This window comes from Engystomops pustulosus, chromosome 10, assembly GCF_040894005.1.
Source record: "Engystomops pustulosus chromosome 10, aEngPut4.maternal, whole genome shotgun sequence".
NCBI classification, from domain to species: Eukaryota; Metazoa; Chordata; class Amphibia; order Anura; family Leptodactylidae; genus Engystomops; species Engystomops pustulosus.
In genome coordinates, this window is record NC_092420.1 from 103,011,532 (window position 1) to 103,034,839 (window position 23,308).

At 53.7% G+C, this 23,308-nt stretch overlaps 1 protein-coding gene across 1 annotated transcript; it reads left to right on the forward strand.

Annotated features, from left to right (window-relative positions):
- Window positions 1-9,941: 9,941 nt before the first annotated feature.
- On the forward strand, window positions 9,942-22,754 carry DIO1 (iodothyronine deiodinase 1). The gene is made up of 4 exons (XM_072128002.1): window positions 9,942-10,479; window positions 18,508-18,651; window positions 20,183-20,382; window positions 21,327-22,754. Exons 1-4 carry the CDS (start codon window positions 10,131-10,133, stop codon window positions 21,390-21,392), a joined length of 759 nt encoding a protein of 252 aa, XP_071984103.1. The 5' UTR covers window positions 9,942-10,130; the 3' UTR covers window positions 21,393-22,754.
- Window positions 22,755-23,308: the final 554 nt, after the last annotated feature.

Genomic DNA, 23,308 nt, shown 5'->3' on the forward strand with positions numbered 1-23,308 from the left:
AGAGAGAGAGAAGCCGGAACTCAGTCACGTGACCGCCGCAAGGGGGGGAGAGAGCAGCGCATGCGCAAGGTTTGGGCAGCGTTCAGACAGAGAGGAAGGTCACGCGTTATCCTTCAACATACAAATATAACAAAGCTTTATGGAAAAAACATATTGACTGCTTGTACTGATGAAAGGTCTGAGCCCCACAATTTGTTCTCATGACCCCTTAGCCCAATGAAAAGTTTTGTTAAAATCCAGATTTTTACCAAAATGTCCGATGTGATTCCTCCTGCAAAAACAAACAGAACGAGGCCCATGTTGTGCTGCTTGTCTTTCCAGAGTTATGGCATTTTTTGTTTTGAAGCTACTGGTCAGAAATCCTCAGCAGCAGCGAAGTGGGCGGAGACTAACCTCTTCCAGTCTCTGCCCTAAAGCTGAGTCAGTTATAATCTGCCCTCATGTCTTTTGCTAGTGCTACCTCCCAACCCTAACAGGACTGTCCTGGAAGCCAATAGAGAGGTTGGTACTACAAGAGGGGGGCTGCTGGGGGTCACACTATGAGTGGCCTTAATATCAAATGGAGCCGGGGGGGGGGGACAATATGAGGGGGTTACAATGTGAGAGGGGCTGGCAGAGGCACATTATGAGGGAAAGGAGGGGGCCACAACCTACCAGGGTGCTGAGAGGACACAATTTGAATATACATGGGGGGCACTGAGAGGGATTATACCATGTGGGCGGAGTAAGGGGCAGAGCAAAAAATATGGCTCAGGGCAAAGAAATGTTGTAACTTTTTCACTGGTGCAAAAGTTGAAAGGTAAAATGACAGCAAATCCTGTGATATCCCTAAAAGTAAATCCACTGAGATCTACATAGTGTATACATACAAGAGCATGGGATAAGTAGTAGAAACCAGCAGTGAAACAGTTACATGATGTATATACAGTAGTCTGTGTGAGCACTAAGGGTTAACAGCTTCCTTTCTGTGTAGATAATCCTGACCGTCACTGCTCTCCCCCATCCCTCGCTGCTCTCCCCTGACCGTCGCTCCTCTCCCCTGACCCTCGCTGCTCTCCTCTCACCCTTCGCTGCTCTCCCCCGTCCCTCGCTGCTCTCCCCTCACCCTTCGCTGCTCTCCCCTGTCCCTCGCTGCTCTCCCCCGTCCCTCGCTGCTCTCCCCTCACCCTTCGCTGCTCTCCCCCGTCCCTCGCTGCTCTCCCCTCACCCTTCGCTGCTCTCCCCTGTCCCTCGCTGCTCTCCCCTGTCCCTCGCTGCTCTCCCCTGACCCTCGCTGATTTCCCCTGACCCTCGCTGCTCTCCCCTGACCCTCGCTGCTCTCCTCTCACCCTCGCTGCTCTCCCCCGTCCCTCGCTGCTCTCCCCCGTCCCTCGCTGCTCTCCCCCGTCCCTCGCTGCTCTCCCCTGACCCTCGCTGCTCTCCTCTGACCCTCGCTGCTCTCCCCCGTCCCTCGCTGCTCTCCCCTGTCCCTCGCTGCTCTCCCCTGACCCTCACTGATTTCCCCTGACCCTCGCTGCTCTCCCCTGACCCTCGCTGCTCTCCTCTCACCCTCGCTGCTCTCCCCCGTCCCTCGCTGCTCTCCCCCGTCCCTCGCTGCTATCCCCCGACCCTCGCTGCTCTCCCCCGTCCCTCGCTTCTCTCCCCCGTCCCTCGCTGCTCTCCCCCGTCCCTCGCTGCTCTCCCCTGACCCTCGCTGCTCTCCTCTGACCCTTGCTGCTCTCCCCCGTCCCTCGCTGCTATCCCCTGACCCTCGCTGCTCTCCCCTGACCCATGCTGCTCTCCCCTGACCCTCGCTGCTCTCCCTGACCCTCGCTGCTCTCCCCCGACCCTCGCTGCTCTCCTCTGACCCTCGCTGCTCTCCCCCGTCCCTCGCTGCTCTCCCCTGACCCTCGCTGCTCTCCCCTGACCCATGCTGCTCTCCTCTGACCCTCGCTGCTCTCCCCCGTCCCTCGCTGCTCTCCCCTGTCCCTCGCTGCTCTCCCCTGTCCCTCGCTGCTCTCCCCTGACCCTCGCTGATTTCCCCTGACCCTCGCTGCTCTCCCCTGACCCTCGCTGCTCTCCTCTCACCCTCGCTGCTCTCCCCCGTCCCTCGCTGCTCTCCCCCGTCCCTCGCTGCTATCCCCCGACCCTCGCTGCTCTCCCCCGTCCCTCGCTTCTCTCCCCCGTCCCTCGCTGCTCTCCCCCGTCCCTCGCTGCTCTCCCCTGACCCTCGCTGCTCTCCTCTGACCCTCGCTGCTCTCCCCCGTCCCTCGCTGCTCTCCCCTGACCCTCGCTGCTCTCCCCTGACCCATGCTGCTCTCCCCTGACCCTCGCTGCTCTCCCCTGACCCTCGCTGCTCTCCTCTGACCCTCGCTGCTCTCCCCCGTCCCTCGCTGCTCTCCCCTGACCCTCGCTGCTCTCCCCTGACCCATGCTGCTCTCCTCTGACCCTCGCTGCTCTCCCCCGTCCCTCGCTGCTCTCCCCTGTCCCTCGCTGCTCTCCCCTGTCCCTCGCTGCTCTCCCCTGACCCTCGCTGATTTCCCCTGACCCTCGCTGCTCTCCCCTGACCCTCGCTGCTCTCCTCTCACCCTCGCTGCTCTCCCCCGTCCCTCGCTGCTCTCCCCCGTCCCTTGCTGCTATCCCCTGACCCTCGCTGCTCTCCCCTGTCCCTCGCTTCTCTCCCCCGTCCCTCGCTGCTATCCCCCGTCCCTCGCTGCTCTCCCTGACCCTCGCTGCTCTCCTCTGACCCTCGCTGCTCTCCCCCGTCCCTCGCTGCTCTCCCCCGACCCTCGCTGCTCTCCCCTGACCCATGCTGCTCTCCCCTGACCCTCGCTGCTCTCCCCTGACCCTCGCTGCTCTCCTCTGACCCTCGCTGCTCTCCCCCGTCCCTCGCTGCTCTCCCCCGACCCTCGCTGCTCTCCCCTGACCCATGCTGCTCTCCCCTGACCCTCGCTGCTCTCCCCTGACCCTCGCAGCTCTCCCCCGACCCTCGCAGCTCTCCCCCGACCCTTGCTGCTCTCCCCCGCCCCTCGCTGCTCCCCCGCCCCTCGCTGCTCTCCCCCATCCCTCGCTGCTCTCCCCCGTCCCTCCCTGCTCTCTCCCCTGACCCTTGCAGCTCTCCCCTCGCTGCTCTCCTCTATCCTTCGCTGCTCTCCCCTGTCCCTCGCTGCTCTCCCCAGACCCTCTCTGCTCTCCCCAGACCCTCGCCGCTCTCCCTTCACCCTCGCCGCTCTCTCCCGACCTTCGCTGCTCTCCCCTCACCTTCGCTGCTCTCTCCCGACCTTCGCTGCTCTCCCCTCACCTTCGCTGCTCTCCCCTCACCTTCGCTGCTCTCCCCTCACCCTGGCTGCTCTCCCCTGACCCTGGCTGCTCTCCCCTGACCCTGGCTGCTCTCCCCTGACCCTCGCCGCTCTCCCTTCACCCTCGCCGCTCTCCCTTCTCCCTCGCCGCTCTCCCTTCACCTTCGCCGCTCTCTCTTCAACCTCGCTGCTCTCTCCAGACCCTCGCTGCTCTCCCCTGACCCTCGCTGCTCTCCCCTCACCCTGGCTGCTCTCCCCTCACCCTGGCTGCTCTCCCCTGACCCTCGCCGCTCTCCCTTCACCCTCGCCGCTCTCCCTTCTCCCTCGCCGCTCTCCCTTCACCTTCGCCGCTCTCTCTTCAACCTCGCTGCTCTCTCCAGACCCTCGCTGCTCTCCCCTGACCCTCGCTCCTCTCCCCCGACCCTCGCTCCACTCCCCTGTCCCTCGCTGCTCTCCCCCGTCCCTCGCTGCTCTCCCCCGTCCCTCGCTGCTCTCCCCCGGCCCTCGCTGCTCTCCCCTGGCCCTCGCTGCTCTCCCCTGACCCTCGCTGCTCTCCCCTGTCCCTCGCTGCCCTCCCCTGTCCCGCGCCGCTCTCCTTTCACCCTCGCCGCTCTCTCCCGACCTTCGCTGCTCTCCCCTCACCTTCGCTGCTCTCCCCTCACCCTTGCTGCTCTCCCCTCACCCTGGCTGCTCTCCCCTGACCCTCGCCGCACTCCCTTCACCCTCGCTGCTCTCCCCCGACCCTCGCTGCTCTCCCCCGACCCTCGCTGCTCTCCCCTGACCCTCGCTGCTCTCCCCTGTCCCTCGCTGCTCTCCCCTGTCCCTCGCTGCTCTCCCCTGACCCTTGCTGCTCTCACCTTCGCTCCTATCCCCTGACCCTCGCTGCTCTCACCTTCGCTCCTCTCCCCTGACCCTCGCCATTCTCTCCTGGCCCTCGCTGCTCTCCCCTGACCCTCGCTGCTCTCCCCTGACACTCGCTGCTCTCCCCTGTCCCTCGCTGCTCTCCCCTGTCCCTCGCTGCTCTCCCCTGTCCCTCGCCGCTCTCCGCCGACCCTCGCCGCTCTCCCCTGACCCTCGCTCCTCTCCCCTGACCCTCGCTCCTCTCCCCTGACCCTCGCTGCTCTCACCTTCGCTCCTCTCCCCTGACCCTCGCTCCTCTCACCTTCGCTTCTCTCCCCCGTCCCTCGCTGCTCTCCCCTGACCCTCGCAGCTCCCCCTGACCCTCGCCGTTCTCCCCTGTCCCTCGCCGTTCTCCCCTGTCCCTCGCAGCTATCCCCTGTCCCTCGCAGCTCTCCCCTGTCCCTCGCAGCTCTCCCCTGTCCCTCGCAGCTCTCCCCTGTCCCTCGCCGCTCTCCCCTCACCCTCGCCGCTCTCCCCTCACCCTCGCTGCTCTCACCTTCGCTCCTCTCCCCTGACCCTCGCCGCTCTCCCCTGTCCCTCGCAGCTCTCCCCTGTCCCTCGCTCCTCTCCCCTGTCCCTCGCAGCTCTCCCCTGTCCCTCGCCGCTCTCCCCTGTCCCTCGCCGCTCTCCCCTGTCCCTCGCCGCTCTCCCCTGTCCCTCGCTCCTCTCCCCTGACCCTCGCCGCTCTCTCCTGACCCTCGCTGCTCTCCCCTGACCCGACCAGCTCTCCCCTCCCTCAGCTGATATGGCTGCTACCCCTGTAGTTAGGCCCCTGTGATGATAGCTACTGTAGTAACCCAATAGCAGCTTGCATGCCTATGATGTGGTCACTTCTGGCCATCAAAGAGTTACATTTTCTGTCTCATGATTGAGGGGGTCTATAATTGAACCTCCTGGGGTTCCCGAAATACTGCGATTACAGTTAAGTGCACAAGGTGTAATGGGAGAAGAAAGCTGGAGCCGAGTGAAGCGACACAGAGGCTGCTGCTGCTATTAAAAAGTTTCTATATCGCCTCCAGTGCTTTTATATAATGTACTATGTGATGCTGCTGAGTGAGAGAGAAGAGGCAGCGGCTCCTGCTTCTTGTAGTAAGTTTCTATCTTACCCTGAGTGCTTTATTCACAACAGCTCTGCTCAGTACTTTTCTGTAATGTCCAATATGACACTGATAGAGCGAGAGAGAAGAGATGCAAGGAGAGTCACAGGCCTCTGCTGCTAATGGTAGGCTCCTATCTCACCCTAAGAGCTTTATTCACAGCAGTAACAAAGTCAGTACTTTTCTACAATGTCCTATAGGATCCTGCTGGTCATATATAATATGAGAGACGAAGTTATGAAGCTTCGCATCTTTCTGTGCGCAGTAATAGCAGGTCGTCCCTAAGCTAATGACTAATGCAATGTTTTTTGGTCATCCATTTCTCCTGATTAGAGATGTTTCACTACAAAATCTGGCAAATTAGCAAAACCCACGAGAGCCCCTGCAGGAGGCGAAAGGTAAGATATTTCCCGGCAAACTGCAGCTGCGTCCAGGAGAAAACCAGGACACGTGGGAGGTGAAATCCAGACAAACAGAGGTTATTATTGGGCAAAGGTCTAAGTAATAATGATAATAAATAATTGTTCCAGCTCCCTGATGTTATCAGCGGATGCGCCCTGACTTGCGCCCTGACATGCGCGGGATTGTGCGGATCACTCTGCAGACTGTAATTATCCACCAATAAAAGCAAGATAACACAAGAGAATGGTGAGATCCAGGTTAAAGGTGCAAATTATTCTCTTCCCACCTGTAAACTGGAGATTTATGACTTAATTGACTTTGCCTCGTGCAGTCTGGGTGTAAATCTACATCTAACTTTAGCAGAACAAATATAAACATACGGTGGAGTGCTGTAGTGATGCTCCTGTGGGTACGGTGGAGCGCTGTAGTGATGCTCCTGTGGGTACGGTGGAGCGCTGTAGTGATGCTCCTGTGGGTACGGTGGAGCGCTGTAGTGATGCTCCTGTGGGTACGGTGGAGCGCTGTAGTGATGCTCCTGTGGGTACGGTGGAGCGCTGTAGTGATGCTCCTGTGGGTACGGTGGAGCGCTGTAGTGATGCTCCTGTGGGTACGGTGGAGCGCTGTAGTGATGCTCCTGTGGGTACGGTGGAGCGCTGTAGTGATGCTCCTGTGGGTACGGTGGAGCGCTGTAGTGGTGCTCCTGTGGGTACGGTGGAGTGCTGTAGTGATGCTCCTGTGGGTACGGTGGAGCGCTGTAGTGATGCTCCTGTGGGTACGGCGGAGCGCTGTAGTAATGCTCCTGTGGGTACGGTGGAGCGCTGTAGTGATGCTCCTGTGGGTACGGTGGAGCGCTGTAGTGATGCTCCTGTGGGTACGGTGGAGCGCTGTAGTGATGCTCCTGTGGGTACGGTGGAGTGCTGTAGTGATGCTCCTCTGGGTACGGTGGAGTGCTGTAGTGATGCTCCTGTGGGCACGGTGGAGCGCTGTAGTGATGCTCCTGTGGGTACGGTGGAGCGCTGTAGTGATGCTCCTGTGGGTACGGTGGAGCGCTGTAGTGATGCTCCTGTGGGTACGGTGGAGTGCTGTAGTGATGCTCCTGTGGGTACGGTGGAGTGCTGTAGTGATGCTCCTGTGGGTACGGTGGAGCGCTGTAGTGATGCTCCTGTGGGTACGGTGGAGTGCTGTAGTGATGCTCCTGTGGGTACGGTGGAGCGCTGTAGTGATGCTCCTGTGGGTACGGTGGAGTGCTGTAGTGATGCTCCTGCGGGTACGGTGGAGTGCTGTAGTTATGCTCCTGCGGGTACGGTGGAGCGCTGTAGTGATGCTCCTGTGGGTACGGTGGAGCGCTGTAGTGATGCTCCTGTGGGTACGGTGGAGCGCTGTAGTGATGCTCCTGTGGGTACGGTGGAGCGCTGTAGTGATGCTCCTGCGGGTACGGTGGAGCGCTGTAGTGATGCTCCTGTGGGTACGGTGGAGCGCTGTAGTGATGCTCCTGTGGGTACGGTGGAGCGCTGTAGTGATGCTCCTGTGGGTACGGTGGAGCGCTGTAGTGATGCTCCTGTGGGTACGGTGGAGCGCTGTAGTGATGCTCCTCTGGGTACGGTGGAGCGCTGTAGTGATGCTCCTGTGGGTACGGTGGAGCGCTGTAGTGATGCTCCTGTGGGTACGGTGGAGCGCTGTAGTGATGCTCCTGTGGGTACGGTGGAGCGCTGTAGTGATGCTCCTGTGGGTACGGTGGAGCGCTGTAGTGATGCTCCTGTGGGTACGGTGGAGCGCTGTAGTGATGCTCCTCTGGGTACGGTGGAGCGCTGTAGTGATGCTCCTGTGGGTACGGTGGAGCGCTGTAGTGATGCTCCTGTGGGTACGGTGGAGTGCTGTAGTGATGCTCCTCTGGGTACGGTGGAGTGCTGTAGTGATGCTCCTGTGGGTACGGTGGAGCGCTGTAGTGATGCTCCTGTGGGTACGGTGGAGCGCTGTAGTGATGCTCCTGTGGGTACGGTGGAGCGCTGTAGTGATGCTCCTGTGGGTACGGTGGAGCGCTGTAGTGATGCTCCTGCGGGTACGGTGGAGCGCTGTAGTGATGCTCCTGTGGGTACGGTGGAGCGCTGTAGTGATGCTCCTGTGGGTACGGTGGAGCGCTGTAGTGATGCTCCTGTGGGTACGGTGGAGCGCTGTAGTGATGCTCCTGTGGGTACGGTGGAGTGCTGTAGTGATGCTCCTGTGGGTACGGCGGAGCGCTGTAGTGATGCTCCTGTGGGTACGGTGGAGCGCTGTAGTGATGCTCCTGTGGGTACGGTGGAGCGCTGTAGTGATGCTCCTGTGGGTACGGTGGAGCGCTGTAGTGATGCTCCTGCGGGTACGGTGGAGCGCTGTAGTGATGCTCCTGTGGGTACGGTGGAGCGCTGTAGTGATGCTCCTGTGGGTACGGTGGAGCGCTGTAGTGATGCTCCTGTGGGTACGGTGGAGTGCTGTAGTGATGCTCCTGTGGGTACGGCGGAGCGCTGTAGTGATGCTCCTGTGGGTACGGTGGAGCGCTGTAGTGATGCTCCTGTGGGTACGGTGGAGTGCTGTAGTGATGCTCCTGTGGGTACGGTGGAGCGCTGTAGTGATGCTCCTGTGGGTATCACACAGGCGAAGAGTTTGGTGATAAAAGTTCTCTATTACATTCAGGTCTTGCGGCTACAAAAGGAGTTTCTCCATTGGCTGGACTGTACTTCAAGAGCTGGGGGGGGGGGGTGAGTAGTGGACTTAATGGGACTTAAAGGGAACCTGTCATGTGCATCATTAAACCTAATGACAGGTCCCCACAGAAGTCCTCGTACTGTTTCGTGCTTTTTCTGTATAAAATTCCATAGCTCGGATCTAGCTAAAAAGTTGCTGGAGCTTTTCCAAGGACTCGCTGAATCGCTCTTCACTCCGTTCCTCATCCCCCCTCCCTCAGCAATGAGAGAGATGTCGGCTGTGTGTGACCTGCTGAAGAGAAAAAAGCTCCCTCCTTCCCCCCTCCCTCATGCTGAAGGCGCAGCTGTGAATATACTGGACTCATCAGTAAGGAAGAGGCAGATCGGACTCACGTGGGTAATTTTCGTACATGGTGAGAAAACTTTGGGAGTGGAATGTGACAGTTTATAGGCATAAGGACCTTTAGGGACAGTCGCGTCATGTATGAGACCTGAGGTGCCCGGCATGCCGTGCTCCAATCCGGATCCTAGCATCCCCAGACGCGGGCGCAGCGGCAGTGAGTGCTCTGCTGGTCTCCGGGAGCCAGCGTCCAGTCAGTAGAGAAATGCTCCATTATGTACAAGATATTCTCAGATGAATTTGTATGCTAATGAGGCAGTTGGTGCACCCAGGACGTGTCCACTGAATCTGGAGCACAGCTATTGCCCCTCTGCTTCCAGTGTCACCCCCTGCAGGGAGAGGGTCTAGACTGGCCGTGCTCTGTGTGCTGACGACTTCCAGGGTGCATCCACTGCCTCATTAGCATACGGATTAAGATGGAAATGTCTCTGAGACTGCACAATGGACAGTGGAAGACTCCCTCCTGGAAGTGCTCTACCCCTGGGCAGGGGCGATGTGTTCAAGGGTTGGCACATTAAAGGAAATGTACCATGATAATCCCGGGACATTGCTCCTAGATCCTGGCACCGGGACCGTGGTATCCTCTTATATCGGTTATCCATGGACTCCTGCCTTCTAATATCAACTTTTATAATTATACTAATGAAGGGTCAGAAGAGCTCTGTGTTAGCAGAGCCCCCTCTGTGCTGTCGCTTCCAAGGCTGTTACATTGTCAGCCCCCCAGGGGGAAGGACTCTTGTACAGTGTAACAGCCTGTAAAGCTACAGCACAGACGGGCTCTGTTAGTGGCACCAGAGCCCTTGTGGCTCATTAGCATAATTTTAAATGTTGCTTTTAAAAGGAAGGAGGCCATGGATAACAAATATAAGAAGATCCCACAGTCCCGGTGCTGGATCTATGGTAAGTGCCGCTAATAACCCTATAACAAGTCCATACTTGGTGTCTGATGAGCATCCATCATCCAGGTCTGGTCTTCTCTATGGACGTCTTTGCTTCTCCTTGTCGTGGTCTTGTTTTTTACCCATCACGTCACATAACGAGCCCGGTTGTCATTACGTCTACAAGTTGTCAGGTTATGGAAAGTCAATGAGGGCGAGGTCTTTATGGCTCCGTTTATGGAGTATTGTTGGTATCCACAGCGGGGACTTGGTGACAAAGTGCACCCCAGCCCAGAGATACATCGCCGCTGGTTCTCCTCTCCTCACATGTTCGCTTAGCGTGTTTGTAAGGAAGGAAACACCTCGGCTGCGCTGGCTGCCAGCACATACTTCCCTCAGGGGACACTCTCCATGAAGCAGGTTCAGCCACTATAAAGCATACAACACCTGCCAGGAGCCTGGAGTCTGCGAGTTCCTTGTTGGGTCTCGTCATTATGGAGATGTCCGTGCGGCTGATAAGACGCGCAGGGAGATGTGTGCACAAGTCTCTCATCTTCTGCTCCCTCTTCCTCTACGTGGTGGTGGGGAAGACCCTCATGCTCCTCGCTCCGCACACTATGGAGACTCTTCTGAAGTCTCGCTTTGAGATGACCGGAGCCCACGTTCCCAAGTTTCAGTACGAGGACTGGGGACCCACCGTCTTCACCTTCAAATTTTTGTGGTCGGTTCTGCAGATCATGTGGCTGCGCCTTGAAGATGAAGCTTTTTTGGGGAAAACTGCGCCCAATACGCCAGTTGTGGATCTGAATGGAGAACTTCATCATATCTGGGATTATCTCCGAGGTAAGAAGGTGCTGGAGGGATCTGCCGCAGTAATGATGGGGCGTCCATAGAGGGCTCCATAGGCTAGAACATGCGCCCGGTGATCTTCTCAATCCTTAGATTCCCTTCCTTGGACCATTTTGTGAATCTTCGGCTTCTTTATCACTTCTTTTTTTGGAACACGCGGCTTTTTGTTCTTTTACACTTTCAACATTGTCATAAAATGGGAAAATCTGTATAAAGTCTAGAAAGTGGGATTTACACTCACGGGGAAGCCTTTTATGTCCCTATGGACCATGGCAGGTGTGGACCTAGTGTGCCGCCAGATGGGTTTAGCTCAGGACCACTCCTAAGGTCCTCTCCTTTATCTGTCATATAAAAGAATTGGACTTTACTGCGAGGGACTTCCAAGTCCCCATCACTAGACTTGTTCTAGTGTTCAAACCCAAGTGGGTCCAAAGACAACAGTGCAAAAAGGGAGTCAAAAGACAAGCCAAGGTCAGGCCAGGAAGAGTTTATTTGTGGAAGGTTTACAGGCAATAGGTCAGGGCAGGCGGCACAAGAGCAATAGCACAAGGCAGCAAAAGGAACAAAAGCAAATCCAATGTAAAAACACACAAAACCCCTTCATATAAGCCGAGCTACATAGGAGAGGCCGTCCCTTGGACACCCCTGTGATGTTCACCAGTTACAGTAGGTGCTAAAGGTCCACCCTAGGGATCTATATTTTCAAGGTTTGTCTGTAATCTTGAATAACTAACGTACTTTGCACTCAACCTAAGTATATTCTATGTCACTATAACAGTAAACAATGATTTCTGCACAAGTCGTAAATACATAGCCATAAAACGCTTAAAAATCGCTTGTACCTCCAGTGCTGTAGCTCACAGAACCACAAGCCCGATCCTTATCTTTAATATGACACCAGCAGCATGTTTCTAGGTGCTATAGAACCAAAGATAGAGGCGTCTGACGTGACACTCCCCCTGCAGTCTTGACTTATCTCAGGTGAAGGGGTAACATCAGGTGTCTGTAGAGGGGGCAATGAGACCACCAGGGGATGGTACAAGCGGTTACACTATTTCCTAGGAGTGGAAGCAGCGAATGTTCAGGGAATTTCCATGAAACGGATGTAATTCTGCCTTGAAGGGGAGTTACACATGTAGCTGAGTGTTATCTGCCCGGGGTAAGTGTCGTGTGCGGGTCATTGGGGCTTCCCGGGTGAAGGATCCTTCAGCTTCATAGAAATATAAATATCACTGCACATAAAGGAATGAGAAACTGCACAGAAACAGAAACAAAAGATTTACTGAAGATTTGTAAACAATCCCCTCGGTCGCCGGCGTTAGGGCCCCTCCACGTCAGACCATCCCCCCCCCCCTCCATGAGGCCAATGAGAAAAGAAGGGGAACAGATCTGGGCAAATCCTCTGTCCCCACATTTTGTACACATACAGCTGCTGGCAGGTTCCCTTAGAGCCCGATAACTAACAATGGTTTCCCTCCGATCCCCATAAATGTAATGTTTCCCGGGATTTCCGGAGCGTCAGACGGGTCCGGTCTCCTCCTTCTGATGCCTCGCGGTGAGTATAAAAGGGGATTTTAACGGCAGATAAAGACTTAAAGGGAACCTACCACCACGAATCTACCTATAAAGGTAGATCGGGTGGTAGGTGGATGTATGGGACGTGAGGATAGCCCTTTTTAGAGCTAATCCTCACGTCCCCGCTAGCCTAGCATAATCTTTATTGCCCAAATATGTTAATTTACTTAAGCGGCTACCGGGGCGTGGAGTAGCCGGACACGAGGCTACACGGCGCGGCTACTCCACGCCCCAGTAGCTGCTTTCCCCCGCCTACCCTGTGATCTTCGGCGCGCAGCTCCTGGCAGCTGCGCGCCCTCGTCCGAGAAGCCGGAGTTCTGCGCATGCGCAGTAACTCCGGCCTCGTTCCCGAGATCGCGCATCTTGGCCGGAGTTACTGCGCATGCGCAGAACTCCGGCTTCTCGGACGAGGGCGCGCAGCTGCCAGGAGCTGCGCGCCGAAGATCACAGGGTAGGCGGGGGAAAGCAGCTACTGGGGCGTGGAGTAGCCGCGCCGTGTAGCCTCGTGTCCGGCTACTCCACGCCCCGGTAGCCGCTTAAGTAAATTAACATATTTGGGCAATAAAGATTATGCTAGGCTAGCGGGGACGTGAGGATTAGCTCTAAAAAGGGCTATCCTCACATCCCATACATCCACCTACCACCCGATCTACCTTTATAGGTAGATTCGTGGTGGTAGGTGCCCTTTAAGGAAGGTCCATGGGACCATAAACCAGAGGTCCGTAAGGTCCTACAGTCGGATTAGGGTCTTATTTAAAGGGTTTGTCCAGGAAACCTGGGACACCCTGTGAGTCTGAGGAGGGACAGAACCACGATTGTGCACCCCCCCCCCCCCCTCAGGCTTGGGTGACCCTGGGCTTCAGCAGTGGTGGTCAGGGGTCACAGTTCTCGGACCACAGGAGACGACATGTCACATAAGAGGAAGCGATGTCCCGTATGATAAGCCCCAAGGACCTTACACCCTCCATTGTCTCCTAATTCTCCTTCCGTCACCTTTGCTGAACACTGACTTTTATTATTTTTGGATCTCTGCTGTCAACTGGACGGCACTCGCCCCATCTCCAACCCCGATAGTAGGGAGACTAATTAGCATATTGGCTGCTGACATAACCCCAAAGTAATGAATGTAGTGGATCAGCGCCAATTGTAGGATGCAAAGAGTTGGATCTGATCCTCTTTAAAGGAAATGTCCCATCAGACTCCATCCTGATAATCCCGGGACATTCCTCATAGACCCAGGACTGTGGGATCTTCTTATATCTGTTATCCTTGGCCTCCTCCCTTCTAATATCAACTTTATAATTTATGCTAATGAGCCAGTAGGGCTCTAGGGGGGTGTTACAAGTACCCCTCCATGCTGTCGCGTCACAGGTTGTCACACTGCCTCCCCCTCTGCACCCTGTTATCTCAGAAGTAGAAGTGCTCGTGCACAGTGTAACAGCTGATGAAGCTGCAGCACCGAAGGGCTCTGTTAACTCCCCCAAAGCACTTTGGTCTCATTAGCATCAATTTAAAAGTTGTGCAGAGTAGCAGCTTGGTTGCGCAGTGAGAATCCGACCATACGCAGGATTTGAAGAGGGACGGGTGACTTCACAGGCTGAAAGGAATGTCTGGAGGAGGAAGGAGGCGTTAGACAGTGATGCCGAAGCCCGGAGGGGCTCTGGTGACACCCACTGCAGCTCTTCAGACTTATTACCATACGATAAAGCGCATCAATGAGTTATATAAAGAAAATGCAGGAAATTGGGGGCCCAGATATAAAAGTAAGTGCCCCTGGTTTATCACCTTCATTATACCGATACATTTCCTGTGACTTTGTGACCTCAGGCCCCTCCTGGTGGTTGTCACAAATGATGCAAATCTTTCCAGTAGTTACCTGCCCTGGCACCTGCCGTGTGACGGTAGATGAAGGCACATGGCAGCAGTCCACGTGCCCCGGGGAGTGTTACTCACTCCTGTACCTCCACATGCTGAGGACCGTGGTCTGCCGCCCGCACCCATTCGGGTTTGTTTCCTAGAATTATAAGGAAGGATCTTGGGCCGGTTCCCACCTCATTGTTATATGTTTATATCTGGAATGATATAATGAGGATGCACCTTACACAGTCCTACACGTGATAATAAAGTGACTCATCTCTGCGTCACGGCGCGGCCCTCAGGTAGGATTTCTTGAGAAGCCGCTTCAGGTATGTTACATGCAGGATGTCAGGGGATTTCCAGCTCAAACATGTGACTTATCTCTAGAACAATTCTTCAGTCTCTGGTCTGTGGGGTCTTGTACTCGGGACCCTGATTGATCGGCGGATATCAGTAAGATATAATCATCAGTTAGCAAAGAGGAGATCGTTATCTTTAATATGACACCAGAACATGTTTCCATGTGCTATAGATCCCAAGATACTTTCCCACATTCACTAAGGACCCGGCTCCAGATTTCTGTCGGACTTTGCAGGTTCTTTCTAGTGTTACCTGCGTGTACAGGTATTAGACGTGTCCGCGCCTCACACGTGGCCCTTTTATGTCACACAAATTTCTGCACTGAGGAGCGTCCGGGGCTCAGTCGGACCCCGCACCAGATTTATCAGGCAGAGTCCAGAATTGTGTTGCACGCCCCATGTTAATGGTGCACAAAAAAAAAGTGGTGCCCTCTGTCGGAGCAGTGCAGGGGGCGCCAGATTCATGAAGAATGGGCACCAGAAATCCTAAATCTGACGCCCCTGCACTATACAAAGGACCCTGCACATAGTACACAGGACACTGCACATAGTACACAGGACCCTGCACATAGCACACAGGACCCTGCACATAGTACACACTGCACATAGCACACAGGACCCTGCACATAGTACACAGGACCCTGCTCATAGCACACAGGACCCTGCACATAGCACACAGGACCCCTGCACATAGTACACAGGACACTGCACATAGTACACACTGCACATAGTACACACTGCACATAGTACACACTGCACATAGTACACAGGACCCTGCACATAGTACACAGGACCCTGCACATAGTACACACTGCACATAGCACACAGGACCCTGCACATAGTACACAGGACACTGCACATAGTACACAGGACCCTGCATATAGTACACAGGACACTGCACATAGTACACAGGACCCTGCACATAGAACACCCTGCACATAGTACACAGGACACTGCACATAGTACACGGGACCCTGCACATAGTACACAGGACCCTGCACATAGTACACACTGCACATAGTACACAGCACCCTGCACATAGTACACAGGACCCTGCACATAGTACACTGCACATAGCGCACAGGACCCTGCACATAGCGCACAGGACCCTGCACATAGTACACAGGACACTGCACATAGTACACAGGACCCTGCACATAGTACACACCCTGCACATTGTACACACTGCACATAGTACACAGGACCCCTGCACATAGTACACAGGACACTGCACATAGTACACACTGCACATAGTACAAACTGCACATAGTACACAGGACCCTGCACATAGTACACAGGACACTGCACATAGTACACAGGACACTGCACATAGTACACAGGACCCTGCACATAGTACACAGGACACTGCACATAGTACACAGGACACTGCACATAGTACACAGGACCCTGCACATAGTACACACTGCACATAGCACACAGGACCCTGCACATAGTACACAGGACACTGCACATAGTACACAGGACACTGCACATAGTACACAGGACACTGCACATAGTACACAGGACACTGCACATAGTACACAGGACCCTGCACATAGTACACAGGACACTGCACATAGTACACAGGACACTGCACATAGTACACACTGCACATAGTACACACTGCACATAGTACACAGGACACTGCACATAGTACACAGGACACTGCACATAGTACACAGGACCCCTGCACATAGTACACAGGACCTCTGCACATAGTACACAGGACCTCTGCACATAGTACACAGGACCTCTGCACATAGTACACAGGACCCTGCACATAGCACACAGGACCCTGCACATAGCACACAGGACCCTGCACATAGTACACAGGACCCTGCACATAGCACACACTGCACATAGTACACAGGACACTGCACATAGTACACCCCCTGCACATAGCACACAGGACCCTGCACATAGCACACAGGACCCTGCACATAGCACACAGGACCCTGCACATAGTACACAGGACACTGCACATAGCACACAGGACACTGCACATAGCACACACTGCACATAGTACACAGGACCCTGCACATAGTACACAGGACACTGCACATAGTACACAGGACACTGCACATAGGACACAGGACACTGCACATAGCACACAGGACCCTGCACATAGTACACAGGACACTGCACATAGTACACAGGACCCTGCACATAGTACACAGGACCCTGCACATAGTACACAGGACCCTGCACATAGTACACAGGACCCTGCACATAGCACACAGGACCCTGCACATAGCACACAGGACCCTGCACATAGTACACAGGACACTGCACATAGTACACAGGACACTGCACATAGTATACAGGACCCTGCACATAGTACACACTACACATAGTACACACTGCACATAGTACACAGGACACTGCACATAGTACACCCCCTGCACATAGCACACAGGACCCTGCACATAGCACACAGGACCCTGCACATAGTACACAGGACACACGGCACATAGTACACACTGCACATAGCACACAGGACCCTGCACATAGTACACACACTGCACATAGTACACAGGACCCTGCACATAGTACACAGGACACTGCACATAGGACACAGGACACTGCACATAGCACACAGGACCCTGCACATAGTACACACTGCACATAGTACACAGGACACTGCACATAGTACACAGGACCCTGCACATAGTACACAGGACACTGCACATAGTACACAGGACCCTGCACATAGTACACAGGACACTGCACATAGCACACAGGACCCTGCACATAGCACACAGGACCCTGCACATAGCACACAGGACACTGCACATAGTACACAGGACACTGCACATAGTACACAGGACCCTGCATATAGTAGACACTGCATATAGTACACAGGACACTGCACATAGTACACAGGACACTGCACATAGTACACACTGCACATAGTACACACTGCACATAGTACACAGGACACTGCACATAGTACACACTGCACATAGTACACACTGCACATAGTACACCCCATGCACATAGTACACAGGACCCTGCACATAGTACACAGGACCCTGCACATAGTACACAGGACACTGCACATAGTACACCCTGCACATAGTACACCCCATGCACATAGTACACAGGACACTGCACATAGTACACAGGACCCTGCACATAGTACACAGGACCCTGCACATAGTACACAGGACACTGCACATAGTACACACTACACATAGTACACAGGACCCTGCATATAGTACACACTGCACATAGTACACCCTGCATATAGTACACACTGCACATAGTACACACGACACTGCACATAGTACACACTGCACATAGTACACAGGACCCTGCACATAGTACACACTGCACATAGTACACCCTGCATATAGTACACACTGCACATAGTACACACTGCACATAGTACACACCATTTCTGATACACATGCCCCATTGGCTATTACAGTGACACTCCTGCCTCTATAAGACATTGGCCCAGTGTTATGAACACTCGTGCAGTCTGTACTGGGTGCAGTTGCCTGTGTAGTCTGCAGGGGGCGCCAGGTAATTGAATACTGGCGCACGGGGAGTGGGCACCATTTTTTGTTCATGCTGTAGAATTGTGGCGCATGATGCAGAGGTCAGTCATCTGGTGTATGTACACGAGGACCAACGCTGCTGCGCTGTGTGACCTGTAATCTCCACATCTGCTGCGCTGTTTGGGGGAGACCTGGTTACTGTGCCCCCCTCTCCTCTCCAGGCAGCTTCTAGGTGTTCATATTGCTAGCAAGAGGGAATCTGGTAGAGATTTGAGAGTGAAAAGAAGATAAAAGAGGGAAGGAGATAAAGGAGACAAAGTAACTGGAGGAGGTCGGGGGTGAAATGTCCTTTCTAGTTTTACTTCTTTGAAGCAAAAAATCTCCTCCAAATGTTTCAAGCTCCTATCTGAAGTTACACACCTCTGGAAGCGCTAAACTTGACTCATCTCATGTGAAAATGAGGCAGAGAAGAGTCATATTTGACTCCGGGGGAGATTTTACATAAAAGAGCGACATTTCCTCCCTGCTGCTGGTTTGGTGGGTAACACCTGATGACGGGTTCTCTATAAGATGAGATTTATTACAAAGTTTATTGTTTGTTACTGGAAACTTTGTCTATAAAGGAAGGGAAATGTACAGAGCAGATTATTTGTCCTCATGTTGTGAAGCTGCACCTGATGCTGATGACATTCGCCTCTCCTGAGATTCTGTGATGTTTTTGTCGCCAGGTCCGCGCCCCTTGGTCCTCACATTCGGGAGCTGCACATGACCCCCGTTCTTCTTCAGGCTTAGCGAGTTCAATAAGCTCGTCCAGGATTTCAGCTCGGTGGCCGATTTTCTGATTATCTATATTGACGAGGCTCACGCAGAAGGTAAGAACCCGCCGGGTCCGATATCTGTCCTGATCTATGGATCTATGATTCTGTCTGCGCCAGTTCTGGGCCCCTGGACCGGCTCTTACTGCTTAGTCTTAGTTTTTATTTAATGCGGCGACTCGACAGAATTGTGTCACTCGCTGTGTAGTAAACGTGCGCCAAGCTGGTGTCACCTCCTGAGCAGTGCACAGTGTAACAGCCTGTGAAGCTACAGCACGGAGGGGCTCTGGTAACAACCCCCAAGAGCCCTTCTGGTTCATTAGCATAATTATAAGAGCTGATATCAGAAGGCAGGAGGCCATGGATAAGATATATCAGAAGATCCCACAGTCCCGGTGCCGGATCTATGAGGAATGTCCCGGATTATCAGGATTGAATCTGATGGGAGATTTCCTTTATTTTTTTTCTCTAAATCTCCACCCCCCCAGTTTAACGTCAATTTCCCCTTAAACAGAACCTGCACTTTACAGTCACCCAAACAAAATAAATCCCCCCCAAAAAACCTGTGAGTACAAAGCATCGGCCGTATCCCTAATGGTTCCTCTTCTTGGCTGCAAAGTTAAACATTTAGTTCTTAAACTTCTACACAGTTCACCTGATGCGAGTCCAGTGATATGAACGGGCTCCTGCATATGGGATGTTATTTGCATTGCCCCACCTCCTTGTCCCTGATTGACAGGTCTCACTGCCGGGACTTGCTGCTGTGTGGAACTAGCACTGGGACCATCTGCTAATATACAACTACAGACATAAAAGTCTCATGACCTCGTGATCATTAGGGGTAGAAGACGTTTACGCAGAGCATTGCTGGAGCGTGGAGGGGCTCTGTCACATCATTGTTACAGCACTTCACGTCATGTGACCAGGGTGATGTCATCTAAGGTCCTTTGCTAATTCTACTCCTCCCTCAGATACACACATGGGGTAGATTTGTAGATTTTGCCAAGGACCTTAGATGACATCACCCTGGTCACATGACGCTGAGGAGCAGGTGGGAGGGGCCACTCGGGCAGGACACGCCCCTGATGACAGGTAACAGAACATAAAGATGATTTTATGGGGATGTGAGGGAAACAATTTTTAGCTAAAAGAAGGGCAGCATTTAGTTAATACGGCTCCACGGGAACCTGTCACTACCTGTATATATATATATACTCTAAGTAGTACTGCAGGAGTACTCTGCTTGCTGGGCTAAGTTACTCTGATTGCTTGGGCAAGGAAGAGACCCCCAGCCAGGTAAGAACCTGATGATATGTACTGGTTCTGATGGACCCCCCTATACACTGACACACTAATAGCTTATCCAGTAGTCTGATGACCCCAGTACCAGCTCATGATATGTGCTGGTTCTGATGGACCCCCCTATACACTGACAGGCTGATAGCTTATCCAGTAGTCAGATAATCCCAGTACAAGGTCATGATATGTGCTGGTTCTGATGACCCAGTACCGGCTCCTGATATGTGCTGGTTCTGATGACCCAGTACCGGCTCCTGTACTGAGCTGCCCCGTTTCCTTCCCCCTGTAGATGGATGGGCTCTAAAAAACAACATATCCATAAAGAAACATCAGAACATCCAGGATCGTCTTTCTGCGGCCAAGCGGCTGATGGAGGAGCTGCCTTCCTGCCCCGTGGTGGTAGATACCATGCAGAACCTGTGCAGCGCCAAGTACGCAGCCCTGCCCGAGAGGCTGTACATCCTGCAGGAGGGGAAGGTCATCTATAAGGTAATGTGGGACGGGAGTCATTGGACAATGCAATGGGTGGTACCTGGGGGCAGAGCCCTACATAACATGTCTATAAAGGCCCCGCCCATGAGGAGCCACAAGTCTACAATCCCTACAGGTCCGATGGTCACATGATTCATCTGCAACATGATTCCCAAAAACTTGGTCACTTGAATAGGACTAAGTTTCATAGTTTATACGGTTGAAAAAAGACACTTGTCCAACAAGTTCAACCAAGGAAGGGAAGGGATTGGATGAGGAAGGGATTTAGGGGAAACAATTCTATATAACAACCATCAGTGTTATTTAGGTGTAAAAAGGCATCTAGACCCTTCTTGAAGCTCTCTGCTGTCCCTGCTGTGACCAGCTCCTGAGCTCTCTGCTGTCCCTTCTGTGCTCTGCTCCTGAGCTCTCTGCTGTCCCTGCTGTGACCAGCGCCTGAGGCAGGCTATTCCACAGATTGACCGTTCTCATAGTAAAAAAGCCCTGTCGCCTCCGGTGATTAAACCTTGTTTCCTCCAGGTGCAGACAGTGCCCCCTCGTCTTTTGATTTGATTTAATCTGGAACAATTTACCACCATATTTTTTGTATGGACCATTCATATATTTATAAATATAAATATATGAATGGTCCATACAAAAAATATGGTGGTAAATTGTTGGACAAGTGTCTTTTTTCAACCGTATAAACTATGAAACTCAGTCCTATTCAAGTGACCAAGTTTTTGGGAAACCCAACCCCCCAAAAAGCCTCAAGCGTTAAACCCACATGAACTGAGTGTTTGGGGGAGAATTGGACCTGGTGATTATCTGGTTAAAATTTCCAGTCAGAGAGAAGAATGAGAACAATTGTAACGATAATGATTGGTGTTACCAGAAATTATGTAACCAGCCAATAGGATTGTGAAATTGCTTCATTCAGTAATGTAATGTTCTAATTATAGGGCAACATGGGCCCCTGGGGCTACAAACCGGAGGAGGTGCGGGGTGTCCTGGAGAAGACAAAATAGCCTGAGCTCCAACTGGACCCCAGACACACGTCCTGTGAGCTCTCTCACCACAGCCACGACCTCTACCTGTGACCCTAGATGTCCCCAGCACAACCACGACCTCTACCTGTGACCCTCTGTCTACCGCAACACCGACCTGTGACCCCAGACACACGTCCTGTGAGCTCTCTCACCACAGCCACGACCTCTACCTGTGACCCTAGATGTCCCCAGCACAACCACGACCTCTACCTGTGACCCTCTGTCTACCGCAACACCGACCTGTGACCCCAGACACACGTCCTGTGAGCTCTCTCACCACAGCCACGACCTCTACCTGTGACCCTAGATGTCCCCAGCACAACCACGACCTCTACCTGTGACCCTCTGTCTACCGCAACACCGACCTGTGACCCCAGACACACGTCCTGTGAGCTCTCTCACCACAGCCACGACCTCTACCTGTGACCCTAGATGTCCCGAGAGCGCTATCCCCAGCACTACCACGATCTCTACCTGTGACCCCAGACTTCCAATGAGTGTTCTCACCACAACTTGTGACCCCAGCCGTCCTCAGAGCACTATCACCAGCACAACCACGACTTCTAACTGTGACCTTAGACGTCCTATGAGTGCTCTCACCACCATGACCTCTACCTGTGACCCCAGCCGCCCCGAGAGAGATCTCACCAGCACAACCACGACCTCTACCTGTGACCCCAGCCGCCCCGAGAGAGATCTCACCAGCACAACCATGACCTCTACCTGTGACCCTAGATGTCCCGAGAGCGCTATCCCCAGCACTACCACGACCTCTACCTGTGACCCCAGCCGTCCCGAGAGAGATCTCACCAGCACAACCACGACCTCTACCTGTGACCCCAGCCGTCCCGAGAGAGATCTCACCAGCACAACCATGACCTCTACCTGTGACCCCAGACTTCCTGAGTGTTCTCGCCACCACGACCTCTACCTTAGCACTCTCTTCAGCACAATCACGACCTCTACCTATGACCCCAGATGCCCTGTGAGCACTCTTGCCAGCACAACCACGACCTCTACCTGTGACCCCAAACTTCCTGTAAGTGTTCTCACCACAATGACCTCTACCTGTGACCTTAGACGTCCTGTGAGTGCTCTCACCACCACGACCTCTACTTTAGTGCTCTCGCCAGCACAACCGCGACCTCTAACCCCAGAAATCCGCTGAGCGCTCCTGGGGGTGCACCGGATTACCTGCCACAGATCTCCTCTCAGGGACGGGCGCTGCCATTTATTAGTTTGTGAAGGTTGTGGCCTAAAGCCGAGCTGGCTGCAGTCTGATATTGCAAATATCTGGAGACGTCCTGTTCTCTGAGGGAAACAATAAAAATGTTATTGGAACCGGTTTGTTGCTTATTGATACACAATGACAATAATCCTAATCTCTCCGAGATCCTGTCCTGCACTGCCCTATACATGGAGGTTGTGTAATGCTTCATGTCACCAGCGGAGGCGCTGCAGGGAACCAACACAAGATTCCCCCAATCATCACTTTGTGATTTGTGTGATGTCCACGGGTCTTTCTACCCAGTCAAGAGCTTCTAAAATAGAGAACCCGAACTCTACGATCCTGATAAACCCAGGACATTACTCCTAGGTCCAGGGACCGGGATTGTGGGAATAGTTTTATATCGGATATCAATGGCCTCATTCCTTCTAAAATTAACTTGTAAAATCTGGGGTGTTACCGGAGCCCCTCGGTGCTGTAGCTTCGCAGGTTGTTACACAGTGGGAGGGAGAAGTGCTCCTGCACAGTGTGAGATTACAGCAGGCACAGGTAGGGGGAGACAGTGTAACAGCCTGTTAAGCTACAGCACGGAGGGGCCCCCCCCAGAGCCCTTCTGACTCATTAGCATACTCACTCCCACACATCAGATATTGAAAGACACTGCGTA